This window comes from Bidens hawaiensis, unplaced genomic scaffold, assembly GCF_021521415.1.
Source record: "Bidens hawaiensis isolate Kalapana, Puna unplaced genomic scaffold, B.hawaiensis_p1.1 tig00032577_1, whole genome shotgun sequence".
NCBI lineage: Eukaryota > Viridiplantae > Streptophyta > Magnoliopsida > Asterales > Asteraceae > Bidens > Bidens hawaiensis.
In genome coordinates this window covers 52,246-69,166 of record NW_027495568.1, presented here as the reverse complement: position 1 = coordinate 69,166, position 16,921 = coordinate 52,246, and the positions used below count along the sequence as shown (strand labels likewise).

General features: G+C 37.0%; 2 protein-coding genes across 2 annotated transcripts; both read left to right on the top strand.

The window, feature by feature from the left end:
* The first annotated feature begins 1,226 nt into the window (after window positions 1–1,226).
* LOC143583842 (CDPK-related kinase 5-like) lies at window positions 1,227–4,396 on the top strand. Its single transcript, XM_077066040.1, has 11 exons — window positions 1,227–1,739; window positions 1,906–2,036; window positions 2,107–2,148; window positions 2,226–2,334; window positions 2,434–2,512; window positions 2,591–2,887; window positions 2,979–3,094; window positions 3,185–3,292; window positions 3,406–3,468; window positions 3,776–3,943; window positions 4,011–4,396. Exons 1-11 carry the CDS (start codon window positions 1,227–1,229, stop codon window positions 4,152–4,154), a joined length of 1,770 nt encoding a protein of 589 aa, XP_076922155.1. The 3' UTR covers window positions 4,155–4,396.
* A 2,844-nt stretch (window positions 4,397–7,240) lies between these two features.
* On the top strand, window positions 7,241–16,245 carry LOC143583848 (uncharacterized). Its single transcript, XM_077066046.1, has 12 exons — window positions 7,241–7,543; window positions 8,912–9,029; window positions 12,304–12,365; window positions 12,608–12,747; window positions 12,824–12,922; window positions 12,997–13,114; window positions 13,226–13,586; window positions 14,064–14,125; window positions 14,198–14,337; window positions 14,435–14,533; window positions 14,776–14,884; window positions 15,023–16,245. Exons 1-12 carry the CDS (start codon window positions 7,291–7,293, stop codon window positions 16,243–16,245), a joined length of 2,784 nt encoding a protein of 927 aa, XP_076922161.1. The 5' UTR covers window positions 7,241–7,290.
* Window positions 16,246–16,921: the final 676 nt, after the last annotated feature.

The window sequence follows — 16,921 nt, the reverse complement described above, 5'->3', positions numbered from 1 at the left end:
ATCATAGTTCTACGATGGCTTACTCCATTCCGCTTGTCATAGGCATACAGATATAAATATATAATATTTTGTTAAATGTAGAGATGAGCAAATAAACCAATTAACTGAACTGACCCAAAACAGAACCGGTTTGGAACCGATTGAAACCGTAGGTTCGAAACCAGTTTGTAATTTTCTCCACCAAAACCGGTTTGAAATCGTTAACCGAATCAAAACCGGCTGAAAATGAGCAAAAAACCGGTCAAAACCCGAACCGAAAACGATATTAACTTGGCAAAGAAACCGGTTTCAGTCTGAACCGAAACACATTGGTTATAAAATAAAAAGTGTGTATTTTGTCCCACGCTAATTAAACTTACGAAAAACATGAGTGTTTCAAGGCACCGACTTTATTTCGATACACGTGTCTTGAAACACCATGACCCTGAAACACTCATGTTGCTCATGAATTTTTTAAATCAATATGGAGCAAAATATGTACTTTTAAATTAAATCCTTTTATTTTATAATCACGTCGTTTGTTATTTATTATATTTTGTATTTTTTACAGTGTCTATATGAGTCAGGAAGGCTATAGGACTCGTATAACTCTTGTACAAACCATATAAAACTGTAAGGCTAAGGGTAATGGGGGGGACAGGGGGCGCAGTCCTATGTGGCAGCCTAGGTGGCTCGTGCACACTACACCACCCAAGCGAACAGGGGCGCGGACGGCTCCCGTGGTCCGAACCACGGGGCTTGGTCAAACTTTTGAGCAAGGGGCTTGGTCAAACAATTGGGGGTGGACAATCAAGCCCCACTACACCCTATAAAGTTTGGTTGAGAAGCTTTATCCAGTGTCATGTCATCACCTACGTGTCAGGTTTTAGTTGGTTCACTTGGGACTCAACCAAGTCTTATTACCCTTTGCCTAACTAACGAGGATGGTGTTTAAATATTACATCCTACAACCAATGTACCGTTACACTTGCATTCACCATCTTGTTGAAATATAAATTTAAAACTTAAAAAAGAAATCACAAACTTCCAGGAAACTTAACACAACTCTCTTTCTTTCCTTTATCACCATTTACAGATCTCCACTCTCTCTCTCTTTATCCAACACAAAACTGCAGTAGTAAACCAAACCCTACAAGAAGACCAATTTCAATTTCAAAATGCTGCACCTATAAACACTATAATCTTTCTTTCTTTTCTTTATTTATTAATCTCCTCAACCCAAATAAATGGGTGGCTGTACTTCCAAACCCTCCACTGGATCCAAACTCTCCGACATCGATTTTCCAATTCAACACCAACATAATAATATTAATGACGAAACGACGTCGCATAACACCACCACCACAACAGCAGCAAAGTCACCATTTTTCCCATTCTACAGCCCAAGTCCAGCTCGCAACTGGTTCTCCAAAAAATCATCTCCGGCGCCGGAATCCACTCCCAGGAGATTCTTCCGGCGACCCTTTCCGCCGCCGTCTCCGGCGAAGCATATCAAGTCTCTGTTGGCGAGACGGCACGGGTCGGTGAAGCCGAACGAGGCGGTTGTACCCGAGGGGTGCGAGGCGGAAACGGGTTCTGGGTTGGATAAAAGTTTCGGGTTTTCGAAGAATTTTGGGGGGAAATATGAGATTGGTGAGGAGGTGGGCAGAGGGCATTTTGGGTATACTTGCAAAGCTAAGTTTAAGAAAGGTGAATTCAAGGGCCAAGATGTTGCTGTCAAAGTTATTCCCAAATCAAAGGTTTGTTTACTGATTTTCTCATTTGATGTGATCATCTGTATGTTTTGTTTGAGATCAGATCTGTAATTGATTTGATTTAATTAGATTAGATCATGTGAATGCTAAATTGTGTTTCTTTTTTAATTATTTACTGAAATCGATCTGTGTTTGAATGTGTCATGTGTAGATGACAACAGCCATAGCCATTGAGGATGTGAGAAGGGAGGTTAAGATATTAAGAGGTTTGACCGGACATAACAACTTAGTGAAGTTTTACGACGCCTATGAAGATTCGGAAAAAGTCTATGTTGTTATGGAGTAAGTGATGGAGTTGAATTTGAGTTTCTTGATTGTTTTGTAATTTGAATTTATCGAATTGTTTTTATAGGTTATGTGAAGGAGGGGAGCTCTTAGATAGAATACTTTCAAGGTAAAATTTGCATATGGGTCATTTTGGTCAACTCAAATTATACAACGGGTCGATATTGATTAATTTTGTTTTCTTAGAGGTGGGAAGTACTCGGAAGATGATGCTAAATCCGTGTTGACACAAATATTAAGTGTGGTTGCTTTTTGTCATCTTCAGGGCGTTGTTCATCGCGACTTGAAACCAGAGGTGAAACCTTTATTAGTTTAAATGTTTACGTAACTCTTTATTGCTAAGTTGCATATTTTATTGAAATTTTTATTTAACCATTTTTGATAATTGCATCAGAATTTCTTGTTTACGTCGAAGGATGAAAATTCACCGCTTAAGGCCATAGATTTCGGTTTGTCAGACTTCGTGAAGCCTGGTACCCCTCCTCTGTACATATAAATACATACTTGTGTGTATATACGTATCTCTGATTAAATGTATTAATGGTATTCAGATGAAAGGCTTAATGATATAGTGGGAAGTGCATATTATGTGGCACCTGAAGTTCTACATAGATCATACAGTACAGAGGCAGATGTATGGAGTATTGGTGTCATTGCATATATTCTTCTATGTGGCAGCCGACCTTTCTGGGCCCGATCCGAGTCCGGGATTTTTCGGGCTGTTTTAAAAGCCGACCCGAGTTTTGATGATGTACCCTGGCCCACACTATCATCAGAGGCCAAAGATTTTGTCAAACGTTTGTTAAATAAAGATCCTAGGAAACGTTTGACAGCCGCTCAAGCCCTCAGTAAGTGTCACGGGTTCATTTCTTTTTGTAACAAGATGGTTAATTTGTTAATCTTGAGTTAATTATGATTTTATGATATGATATTGAGCAGGTCATCCATGGATTAGAAGTAAGGCTAGTGAAGTGAAAGTGCCTCTTGATATATCTATATTGAGACTCATGAAGGGTTATATGTGTTCTTCTGCTCTTCGTAAAGCTGCTTTACGGGTCGGTTGTTGTGAATTGTTTTTAAATTTATTCTGAGGATTTTTTAACCAACTGGTGTTTAATGTAGTTGTTTTTGTTATTGATTTGCAGGCTTTATCGAAGACGCTGACAATAGACGAGCTGTTTTATCTAAAAGAGCAGTTTTCTTTGTTGGAACCGAGCAAAAGCGGGACCATAAACATGGAAAATATCAAAACAGTAACCGATGCAATTATTAATCTTATGCTAGCTCATTAAACAATATACAAACTCACTCTTGCAAGCCTTTTGTTATTGAAATTAAAATTGAGTTATCTTGTGAACCTTCTCAGGCATTGACGAAACACGCTACAGATGCCATGAAGGAGTCACGAGTCCATGATTTCCTAGCATCGGTACGTCATTTTATAAATATATTTATTAAAGAAATTATTTCATATATCCCCTTAAAAGTTGGTATAATATCACAGCATCAAATATACCCATTTTCAAATTTATGACATTTATACACATTATTTAAGTTTCGCTCGAGGGTATTAGAGTAGTGTAAGCAGAAAGAGAAGGGTATAATAGCCATATCATAAACTGTATTTGATAAAATGAGTAAATATGAAGTTCTAAGTATATTAAATAGGTTTCGATATTAGTTATATTTGTTAAAAATATGCCACCTCATTTTTGTTTTTTATTTATTAATTCCAGCTTAGCGCGCTTCAATACCGAAGGATGGATTTTGAGGAATTTTGTGCAGCTTCCATAAACATTTATCAGCTGGAGGCTCTCGACAGATGGGAACAACATGCTCGTTGTGCCTATGAACTCTTTGAAAAAGATGGAAACCGAGCCATCATGATTGAAGAACTTGCTTCTGTAAGTTACTCTAAACCTAACCCTCTTAAGATATTATTAAAACTTATGTTTTTATTAATTTGTTCAGGAACTTGGTCTTAGCTCATCGGTCCCCGTTCACGCTGTCCTTCATGACTGGATCAGACATACAGACGGAAAGCTCAGTTTCCTTGGATTTGTAAAATTATTGCACGGTGTATCGAGTCGGGCCCTTGCTAACAAACCTCAATAACACATGTTTATGGGGTTGGCATGGTGTAAAGACGGTCCAGTCAAATTTGTGTTCGGATTTGAAGTTAAAGTGGGAGATACATCCTCTTATACATCAGTTTTCTAACTAGACAAACAAGAACATGTATGGTATGCAAGTGCCATTGTATTTGACAGTTTGTACTGTATCATCATCATTATTATCATCATGATCATTAGTAGGATATGAATGCTGTTTTCGCCTTTCGGTAAGTTGGTGATGGCGTGTGAGCCATGTATGGTTTACATCTCGAGTAAGTTGTTTATACTAACTTGTACTTTGTTCATTAAAAGCTGTACAATGATTGTGGCATCTTGCATTACTTTCATTTTACTCCACTTATCCCATGCACCAATGCAAATCACACATCCACTAGTGGTCCCTAGTAACCAGCAAACCATGGGACCAGAAGTGCAGAAGGTGCCTAATAAGATTTAATAGAAGCTTTAATGGATACTGAAGTTGTCCACCAGGTTGTTCAAAGTCTATTTCGATCGATTTTAATGAAACTGTTAGGTTGAATTGTAACATTCGGCCGCTCTGCCCACGAAGAACTCACAGATTTGTTTTTGGTTGTCCAGATGGAGACTTCCCAGGAGGTCACCCATCCTAGTACTACTTCCACCTAAGCACGCCTAACCGAGGAGTTTTCATGTGCCCCACAGCCAACTAAGCCCAAAACGCGTTGGTGATTGAAGAGACATGACATTTACTTATGAACCAAGAATCTCTCTTGTCCACGGCTGATGTGGGATTTGCCTAAGAGTGGGACGATGTTGTGTTTGCCAAGGGTGTTACACGAATGGTTTTGGAAAAGAGAAGCCAAATCGAACTGGCTCCGTTGGTCAGCCAAAGTGGTTGGTTTTAACGATTTGAAGTTTTCTTTTAAAATGAATAACGTGGACTAAAAGTTTTACAACGATAAAAACCGGTTCATGATATACATAACCACATATTTAAAAAATGAGAAAAAATAATATATAGAAATAATAAAAGTCAAAGGGTTTGTTTTGTTTACACGATTGTTTCATGTATCAAAAGCATATTGAGATTTGAGAATTGAATGATCTCAAACCACCGGACTTGATTGATTTATGCTGTTTTTGAACACATCTAATATCCAGTGTTAAATCTAAACTCATAAAGTTTTCAAATGGTAGTAATCACCGATAATACTAGTAATTTTTGTTTTCAAGTTTTTGGGCAATTTCATATTCGCTCTAAGAATGTGAAATACCGTATTTCATCAAATCTTTCTATAAGAGTGTTCTACATTGTGTATTACAACTTGCAATCCAAAAGATTATGATATTTTCCTTAACGGTCCAAAAACATGCTATAGTGGGTAACATACAACTTATTTTTTTTACGACTTTGATTCTACAAGATACGTATTCTACTACTAGTAATTACTCATAAGAGCACCAAACATGCACAGTGCCTTTAGGTTAGGAGAATATAACATTGCCAACAAGATACTCCATGGCAATGTTATAGATAGTAATAATTGCTTTTAAATTAATTGTTTTATATATATTAAAACATCGACTTCATTAAATGATTAGCGAATGTAGAACATATAAGCACTTGCGAGAGAGAAAAGCAAGTTCGTGTATTGAGATCCACTCATATAAACCTCGGGGTGTTTAACAGTGTCTAGCAACTCGCTTATCCAATGTTTCGAATGAAATCTGGTATTCAACAAAAGAGTAATGAAATCCATAAAGATGCTTAGAAAACGTTATATCCTTTTGAATTAATTACTTAGTTTGAACATGTTACATTCATGAAAGAAAGACATATTAATTAATTAATAAAACACATAATAACTTTGAATTGAATTGAGTTATTGAGTCATAAATCACATAATAATAACTTTGAATTGAATTGAGTTATTGAGTCATAAATTGTTGGAAAATTGGATTTAAATAATCCCACCTTTAGTGGATTGGCCAATAATAATCCCACCTCCGGTATTTTCCGCTGGCAGTCTCACCTTTTCAAGGTTTTTTGTTTTATGATCCCCCGTTAAAATAATTAACGGGGTTAAATTTTTGCTGATGTGGCGAGTGACATGGCTTTTTCAATATCCTACATGGCTTTTCCCTTTATATCCCCCCCTCCGATTACTTACGTGTAATACTCACCCATTTAACCCCCAAAATTATCTATTGAACCCTAATTATTTTTTAGATTGACTGGAATCGAGATTTTAAAATAATTTATTAAAGTTTCATATTACTAAACATCAATACTGATAAGTTATAAACTGCAGACCAGATAACCCAAATTATACAAGAACCCTAGAAATTCAATCTGATAAAACGCTATATGTTTGATCAATTAAGGTTAGGGTTCTTGTATAACAAATCAAGGCGACCAGAAACATACAAATAATTACCTTAAACAACGTTAATTGAATGGTTAATTAGAATAAATTGCTGATGGACAGAAGTTCAACAAGAACACGTTGCGCGGATGAACAAAATCCAATTTGTTATGGGGGTTTTCTTAGCGATGGAACAAGGACTAGAGGCTACGTTTAATTGATTTAATATGTCGTTTGCATGCATAATGAGATCGGGTTGGACACTTGTCATGGGTGAGGATTCAATCGGATTCAATAGCTAATTAGGGCTTAATAGTTAATTTTGGGGTTTAAATGGTGAGTATTACACGTAAGTAATCGGAGGGGGGGGGGGGGGAATATAAAGGGAAAAACCATGTAGGATATTGAAGAAACCATGTCACTCGCCACATCAGCAAAACCTTAACCCCGTTAATTATTTTTAATGGGGATCATAAAACAAAAAACCTTGAAAATATGGGACTGTCAGCAGGAAATACCGGAGATGAGATTATTATTGGCCAATCCATTAAAGGTGGAATTATTTAAATCCAATTTTACTAAATTGTTTTGATGAAAGAAGAATATACGGAGTATTATTATCACAAGTATTTAACGGCCCATGAGGCCCATGCCGGACTTACAGCAGACTATATATATAATTATAATTATATATTCTTAGGTGGCGGCACCACCACTAAATTAATTTAATTTGTGGGTTCCGTATTTGCTACGAAATCAATCGTTATCATCGTGTAGCGGTGGATTGCGATGGCGGTTGTGAAGCCGGACGTAGTTATAATATCTTCTTCCGACGACGATAGCGACGGCGAAGGAGGCTTTGTGAGGGAGCCTGACTTAGTTTTAATAATATCTTCCGACGACGAATTCGATGGCGAAAGGAACTTGGATGAGGATGAAGGATTCGTATCCGAACAAGGTGTTGAAATTAACGAATTGGATAAGGATGAAGGTGTTCATAATAATAATAATTGCAACCACGGATTCGCTCCTTCTATTCAAGGTCTGGATTTACAGTTTATTAATTAATTAATTCATTATTATTACTATTATTATGTTTGTTCAATTGATTACGTTATTACTGAGAGTCTGAGACTGGACTGCTCAATTTGATATTTAGGAGTTGCTTTTTGATTTGTTAATAGTTACAGATTTAAGAGTGATATAGGCTATAGTTTTTTAAACAAATTTGGTAACTGCTTTATTAATATAATGATAATGATAATGAAGAGATAGGGGGTGACTAAGTGGTTTGTTGTTAGATTAGATTGCATATTCAAAGGAGAGGATTGAACAAATAAAAGTAGAGGTGGCCGAAAAAACCGGTTAACCAAACCGACATGAAAATCCAACCGCTTTGAAACCGATTATGTCGAAACCAGTTTGTAATTCTCTTCACCGAAACTGGTTCCAAACCGTTAACCGAACCGAAATCCAACCAAAACGATAAAGAAACCGGTTTCAACCTGAACCGAATGGTTTTGACTTTTGTTGACCATACCGAACCGGTTTAGGGTTTTAAACCAGTTTGTGCACCTCTGAATAAAAGCTTTAGAGTATATAGGCTTGATGGTGTGTGGAAGTAGTTTTTATAGGATTTGTAAACTGTTTGACTCGATCCAAGGATTAGTTGGATACTTGAAATTCTTTATTTTCTGGATAGTCGCCGTAACTGTATCCAGCTCATGTAGATTGCGTCTTTGTAAGATATGAAGGTTCGTTTTAGTTGATTAAGTCAAAGAGAGCGGTCTTTAGGTAATGTTCATTCTGTTACCGAGTACCGACACAAATTATGCCTGATCTGTTTGGTAAGCTTCCCACTTTGTAAGGATTAGAAAAAAAAAGAGAAGACAAGTATCTTTTCTAAATACCTTGCATTCTTTTTCTCCTTCATTCCTTTTTTCTTCTTTTGTTCTTCTTTTGTGTGTGAGTTTGACTCCTATTTAAGAACAATGCTTCTGAGAGAAGCAAAGAGAAACCATAAGAAAGACATCATCATCATATCCCACCAATAGCAAAGCTATGGTAGGGTCTGAGGAGGGTAAGATGTAGACAGCCTTACCTCTACCCCATAAGGATAGAGAGGCTGCTTCCGGTGAGACCCCCGGCTCGATAGTAGTTTTGCATCAAGCCTTGGACATAAGGCACATAGCAATCAATCATCGGGACACCGGCTGATCGGTGCATGTACCCTTGTCTTTCGGCTATCAACGCCACTACATGATGCCTGATTAACCGTCCGTCACTTTTAACGTTATTTTCACGAGATTAGTAAAATAACGTCAAAATTAGTGCAATTTCACTTTTGCCCACCCACAGAAGTGCATTTTTAGGGCACAAAACATTTGTTGACACCATTCTAGCTTTTCAGGAGGTAGTGATTTACATGCGCTAAGTCATAATGAGTGTAAAACGTACTTGCTGAAGCGTGGAATGAGGGTATCTGGGACCAAGGAAGAGTGCATACTGCGAATAAAAGAGCACGAGAGGTTAGTTATCAGCTGCTGTCATAAACTATTGCACTTATTTGTTCGTCGTATTTTACATCAATTTATTATAGTTTCACTACATATTAACTCTGCTATCTTGAGAGATATTGGGCACTCTTTGTTCTACTCATAGAAAGAGTTGACATTTTTTTATGCTATGGTGTTTTTATAAGTTCTCTTTGATAAAACTCAATCACTGATTCTTATGATAAAAATACTGGAACCTCACAACTCCCTTGAATGCTAGCTGATTATCTGAAAGATGATGAGCACTTCTTTGTTTTGTTTCTGATAAGAGCATGGGAGGTTAGTTATCAGTTGCAGTGCACATGTTTGTGAATAGTTTCTTTTGTTAACCAAAATTTCAAATCGTTTTAATTCTGCTGTTCATTAATCTTCTATCCTGATTCCTGAATTATATTGGGCACTTATTGTTCTATTTATAGATGGAGTTGACATCTTTTTAGTTTTTTGTTGCTTTAACGTTTTTATTATGGGTTTCATTTTTGTAAACCTTTTTAATACTGATTTTATTTGACAAAATATAGAACCTTTTGCAAATGGTCTTTATGATCGTATATGTTGAATTCTCTTAAACCCCCTTCATTGTTAGCTGATTTTCTTAAAGATATTATTCACTTCTTTGTCCTGTTTCTAATAAGAGCATTGAATATTTGGATGTTGCATGGTTTTAAAAGGCACACCTCATGCGTGAGGCGGTCAAGTGGCCAAGAAAATACCTCAACTATGGTGAAGCGTAGTAATCCCATGAAGCGCTTTCTGTAAAAATCTGTAGGGCACAGTTAGTTTTTGGTACCAGATGTTGAAATATGCAATTGATTCTTTGACCACACAAATGTATAGTCTGCATTTTGCTTTTGCATAGTGCAGAGTGCCTTTGTTTTTATTTTTTTTCAGTTTTTGCTTATACTTTATTATTATATTATTATTATTATTATTTATTTCTTTTGATAGTGCATTTGCTTTCATATGTTTCTTATCTGTTATGTTTGTTTTTCAGTTTTCGTAGTCACTTTTAGTTTTTTCTTAATTAGCTCTTTTATTCTTTATGTTTCTTGTGCTTCGTTGTTTGTACCCATAGCTTATATGATTGTTGATAGTAACTAAATTGTGTATTTCTTTTTAGTTATCAATTGCTATCATATACTAATTGCACTGCTGTGTAAATAGTATCTTTTGTGGTCCTAGTTATCATTATTATTTTTTTTTAATTTTAATGTTTGTTAACTTTTCTGTCCTGAAATTTATTGGTCACTATTTTGATCTGCTTGATATTTTTGAGTTTTGATGCTAGAACTGTTTTTCTTAGTTTTCCCTGATAATTTTTTTGATATTTGATTTCTATGTACTGGAATCTTTTTGCAAATAATTATGGTCTTATATGTTGAATTCTCATAACCTCCCTGATTGCTGGTTGTTCTTTTGGAAGAACACACATGGAATGGTGGTGCACAACATTTCCATGAGGCGGAGCTGGGAGATGAGGGGAGTAGGTTTGAGATCACCAAATTTTATTGACTTCCACTAATAACACTACTAATATACTTATATGGCCTGATTTATTTTAAAATCTTGCGTAGACTACTTGTACTTAATGAATAGAGGTACATGTGCAGTAATGAGAGTTAGACTTCTTTGGGTTTTACATAAAGCTTCTTTGGTTGTACATACATATTTTGCTGGGGTGGAGGGGTGGGCACTCAAGGATGGATCAAATAAGAAATGAAGTTTTACGGGAAAGTTAGGGGTGGCATGTAAGTGGATAAGATAAGTGAGGGAAGACTAAGATGGTTTGGGCAACGAGGAGCCATATGGTTGCCCTGGTTAGAAGAGTGGAAACTATCACATTGTGTGTGTGTGTGTGTGTTTTTTTGGGGGGGGGGGGGTGGCGGCAAAGGCAGACCAAAACTGACATGGGATGAGCAGATTAGACAAGATTTGGAAGCCTTGCATCTCTTTGAGGATATGGGCTGGGATAGGAGCTCTTGGAGACGTTGGATTAAGTTTAGGGACCATTAGGAGTTTAGAAGATGTTTAGGCTTGGCTTAATTGGGTCTGAAGGCACTAGCTTTACCTATATATTTTTTATATTGCCTTTTGCTCTAGTGTTATTTCGATTTTAGATCTTTTTAGGGGGTGTATACATACTTTTAAGAGGGTCAGGACTACTGTTTCTAGATTATTTGATGTTTTCTCTGGTGCCACTATAGTTTTACATACCATTTCATGTTAAGAGGTAGTTTACTGTTTATATCCCTATTAACTGTATATCGTCTCTTACTATGTTTTGATTTTCCTAGCCTCATTTTACGTTATTAGATTTCATTACTACCTACATGTAAAAAATGTTTTTGAAGCCCGGGTCTTAGTGGGAGCGGCCTCTCTATTTCTTGGGATAGTGGAAAGGTTTGCCTTCATCACACCCTTCCTAGACCCTAAAAATAGCTTGCTATGAGTGGGATTCTACTGGGTGTGTTTGTTTGTATTAATATTTATTTTAATTGTTTGTTTTTTAGTGTTAGAAAATTAACAAGCTAAAATATTATCAATAAATAATTTTTCAGTATATTTTTAGTACCAATCGCTTTGCACACTTGAAGCTCTTGTCTTTGCTTATTGTACCTAAACACCTCATAGTGCCTCATGCATTTTAAAACTAAGGTGGAGCCTCGAGATGTTAGTTTTATACTTTCTAAGAGGCGAGTTCTGGCAAATTTTGCAAGACTAGTTCATGAAAGTTCTCTGCTGCAGAAAGTAACGGATGAACTTTTTAGTTTTTGAAAGAGAAATATGCCAGATTTTTTCCGGACTTGCTAGAGATATTCTGTAGTTTTCTAGTTTTTTCGGATGTACAGTCTTCAACTATAGTTCACATGCATAATTTAAGATGCTGAAGAATGTCTAGCTACATCTTAAAATATTGGTGTGAGCAGATTGTGGCTGTAGATGATTCCGCTTGTAAACAATGTAGATACTTAACCATACAATGTAGATAGTTTGTGCCTTTTGAAGGGATTACCCTTACTGGGATCAGTCATTCTTTGGGTGAGAAAGTTGTACCTAACAATTCAGTTATACATATTTGAAGCAGCTGTGAGTTATAGTTCATTGGATCTGCTTTTTCTAAACTTTATATAATTATATATCATATACAAACACAAATCTAGCCATGAATTGTTATACCGTGCTTGTAGAGTTTTTAATCTTAACATTATTGATTAGACACAGCTTTTTTCAACCTTTGAAATACCAGGTTAAAAGATGTAGGGGGCGAATCGCTTTATCCGAGATCATCATTTTCCATCAACTGCACCGGTAATATTTCTTTCTTTTTTTTTGTCTTTATATACTTAAGTTGTAAAAAATGTGCCTGAGTGCGAGGCGGTCTAGAAATTGCCTCACGGCCTTAATGCGTCGTCGCATGCACATTTAGGTCGAAAATGGGGACTGCAGGAAGCTATTTTGTAAAAATATCAACTGATATAAATTATTAGTGGCTTACATGATAAATACTTTGCCCATCGATGTTTTTAAGCAGACGGTTTCTTCCCTTGCAGGTGATGCATGCAGAGGAGATGTTGTGTTGTTCAAACAAAGCTTGTACAATAGCCAACGCAAATTAATTGGGAGAAGAACTGTTGCTGGAAGGATAGCTAACGAAAGTTATGGGGCAACAACACAAAACCACACGTTCTCGGTTAGCCTGATATTTAGAGCCGGGAACCTTATTTAGTGTACTAGTTTATTTATGTTATCTTTTTTCCTTCTTGTAGGTTGAAGTGTTGTGGAGCAAACGGTTCAAACAACTTGACCCACTTTACGTTTTGCTAGTACAAGGTTGCAATCTCTACAGGTTTGGGACATTCAGACAGGTAAGTTAAGATTATGGGAACACCACCGATGATTCTCTAGAATCAAATTATTTATATTTTTATACTGGTTTTAGCCTTGGGAGAATGAAGCAGAAAGATTAAAAGTGCTTGAAGAAAAACATGAGCGAGGGAAAGAAGCTAGGCGTAAACGAAAGCTGAGGGAAACAGAATTTGCTTCTGGCAGCAATAAAGGTACTATTGACATTTGCAAGAACACAAGTTTAAAAAGACAGTATTTAGTTTGTTCAATTGTAAGCTGGGAGATATTCTCATTCTTATTGTATTGCCTTTGACCAAAATCAGGTACAAAGCGTCGTAAGGTATTCCATGGAGTACCATCTCAAAGTAAACATGTAACTGGACTATGTAAAAACAAACATGTAAATAAGAATTCAACTGAGAGTCAGGCTGTACTGTTTCAAAATGAGGATTTAAAAGGGTCAACAAAACTGACTCGTCACTCTGACCCGAACTGTTCCATGCATTCTGAGCATCACATACAAGAAGCATCATTGCCGTTTACTAACGACAGAACTTTGCTGCCTAATAATCTGCTGCCTTTTGGTTCTTCGGGTTGCAGTCATCACGGCAATGAACAAGGACCTAGTCAGACCTCTCAGTCGCCCGATCACCATGATCACAACTCTGAACTTTCTGTTGACAGGTATTTGTTTGGCTGATCGTTTCTAATGTTGCGTAAAGGATGCATGTTTATTTGGGGTAGAATCTGTGTCATATTGATGGGTTTGGTTTGATGGGATGACAATGATGAGATAAACTTGAATATAATTCATGTCAACGGCATTAGCTTTTAACCTGGACACAGTGATACGCTGAGGCACTTAATACCATGCAACCAGAACACGACCTGTGTAACCCGTTTATGCAAACACATTAAACTTGTGGCAAGTAAATAAAAAAGCTGACCAGCTGTAAACGGGTTAAACGGGCCTTAGACGGGTTGTAATCAAGTTGTAAATTGGTTAAACTTGTAAGTTATATCAGTACAACCCGAACACAATTCGTTTTTCAAAATGAGTTAGGCGAGTCCACCTAAGCACACCCGGTTTATTAAACTGGACAGGTTGACAGTTGACTAATACAAGTTTATCTTAAATCTTGTTATCCACTAATCTTGCAGGTCAAAAGATGAAAAAGCTAAATTACATTTTCCCATTTCATCATTTTCCATCAACTGCACAGGTAAAACTTCTTTACTTCTCTTCATAAGTTTGTTCGTCAATGTTTTGAAGCAAAATGTTTCTTCTATTGCAGGCGATGCACGTGAAAGAGATATTGTGTTGTTCAAACAACAAGTCTACCGTGCAGGCAAAAGTACAGATAAGAAAATAACTGTTGCTGGGAGGATAGTTAAAGTACGCCAATGTGAAGCAAGAGATAAACATAGATTCCTGGTTAGTTATAAGTCAATAAGTTTACTTATCTGGGATTTTAGCATAACCATGTTCTATTCTAACTTATATCATGTTACCTTTTTTTATCAACTTCAAGATTAAAGTGTTGTGGACCATACCCTACATGGAAAATTTTCGGCGTTCCACTTTGCTAGTGAGAAGTCGCAATCTCTACAAGTTCGGGACATTCAGACAGGTAAAGACTGCTATTAAATATGCCTTTTTCAAATTAATCGCATTTATACCCTTCTCTTAAAATGTGTATTGGGATATGAAAGTTTAGATTGCAAGTAGAAAGAGAATGGTATAATTGTCATGTTGTAAGTTGTTGCAAATGAAATGGTTAAATGTGAATTTACAAGTTTTTGAATGTGTATATTCAATATTATTTTGGTTGGTATATATTTTATGTTTTTGTTTTTTTTTTTTGGTTTCTAGCCCTGGAAGAACGAAGCAATGGGATCGCAAATGTTGGAAGAACAACACAAGCCTGCTTCGTTTAAACGAAAATTGAAGAAGGCAGATATTGCTTTGAATAAAAATAAAGGTATGATCGCCAGTTTTCATACAATTATTATACTATAAAAAAGTGGTTGCTTCTTTGCAATGAATATGTTTGAAGTTTTGATAGATTATTATAATATATATCTTATCTGTATTTGTCCTTGCATGTGATCGTGATCAGGTGTGAAACGTCAAAAAGTATTACATAGCAGACTGTCTTCAAGTAAACAGCCAACTAAAGTAGTTAAACATAAGTTTTCAAAGAAGAAGGGTGCAAGTGCCAGCCCTCACAAGAAGAAGGTTCAAAAGATGAAAATGAAAAACTCAAAACAGACCTTTCACCCAAACCCAAACCCAAACCCGGACATGAATCTTAATCCCAGTCTGAGCATTAACCGTAACGTGAATCCAAACTCGGACCCAATATCACGCACTACCTCCAACCCAAACCTTATATCAAGCACTACCCTGATTCCGATATCAAGCACCACCTCAAACCCGAACCCGATCTTGAGCACCACCTCAAACCCTAACCTGATATCAAGCACCACCTCAAACCCGGACCCGATCTCGAGTGCCACCTCAAACCCGAACCTGAGCCCATACCAAAACCAGAACCCTAACACACGTCAAAACAAATCGAACGCTCGCCCGAACCCGAAAGCACGCCAAAACGGGAAAACGAATGCTTGCCAAAACGGGAAACCGAATGCTCGCCAAAACGGGAAACCAAATGCTCGCCAAATCCAGAAAAACCCTCGCCAAAACAAGAAACCGAAAGCTCTTCCGAATCCAAATGCACAACAAAACGGGAAATCGAATGCTCACCAAAGTCGGAACCTTAACGTTTGCCATAGTCAGAATCTGAATGCTCACCAAAACGGGAAACCAAACGCTCACCATAGCCGGAACTTAAACGCTCGTGAAAACAAGAAACCGAATGCTCTCCTGGACCCGAACGCACACCAAAACGGGAAAAGGAATGCTTGCCAAAGCAGGAACCTTAACGATCACCAAAACTGGAAACCGAACGCTCGCCAAAGCCAGGACTTGAACGCACACCAGAACAGGAATCTGAATGATCGCCATAACCAGGACCCGAGTACGAGCCATAACCAGGACCTGAGCACGAGCCAAAACCCATGTCAAAACTCAAACCAAAACCCGAATCCAAACAGTTTTGTATATGGTGGTCAACAGCTACAAGAATTGTCATTGTCTGTATCTTATCACAGAAGTTTCATGCCTAATCCTCCGCCCGTTTGGTACCCCCTTAACCAGCAACCTTTACCTCTAGGTTATGGTGGACAATGGGGGCATAACCATGCCTTCATTCAGCCACCTCATTACAACTATGTGGCTGCTCAATTGCTAGTTTCACTTTTGTATCAGCAACCGCTATGACATTCATGATACAACTCTTACCGCTTTCTTTTCAATTTAATTTGCTCGCCATAGATTATGTGTTCTTGACCCTTCAAATGCTTTTTCTTTTAAACATCAGTTGAGTTTTTTAAACCTCTTATACACAACATTAACTAAAAAACTTGGGATGCTTTATTATAATTTTCGTCTACTTTACAAAAGGTTCATATTTACTTTTGTTATTTTTTATAAGTTTATTTTCTTTAATCTGGAAGACAGTCGTCCCTTCCGTCTTAACATGTTCAAAATTGGGTTCCTTTAGAAAGTTTAATGACCGTATTTAGTCATCCCTGTATATCTTTTTTAAAAGAGCTCTTGTGCGATATTCACGGATTTCTACCTGGGTGAAGCACCACTAGGTGGATAAGGCTTCATGACATCGAACCCCACCTAGCAGCTTTAACCAAGTATTAATCGTTCTGAATAAATAGAACTTTCGATGTGTATGATACAGATGGGGCAATCTTTAACACTTCTGCCCCTAAAGCAGTTTCATCGTGAAAGCTCTTGCTTAGCTTAATTTTTCTCGGTCACGGTATCCTTAAGACCCCAAGTCATGGATGATGGGTTTTCAAATCGTTTATGAGGTTCTAAGTTTTCACAGTCATGATATCATTGATATCTCATATTACGATTATAGTTTGCTGATTTTTTA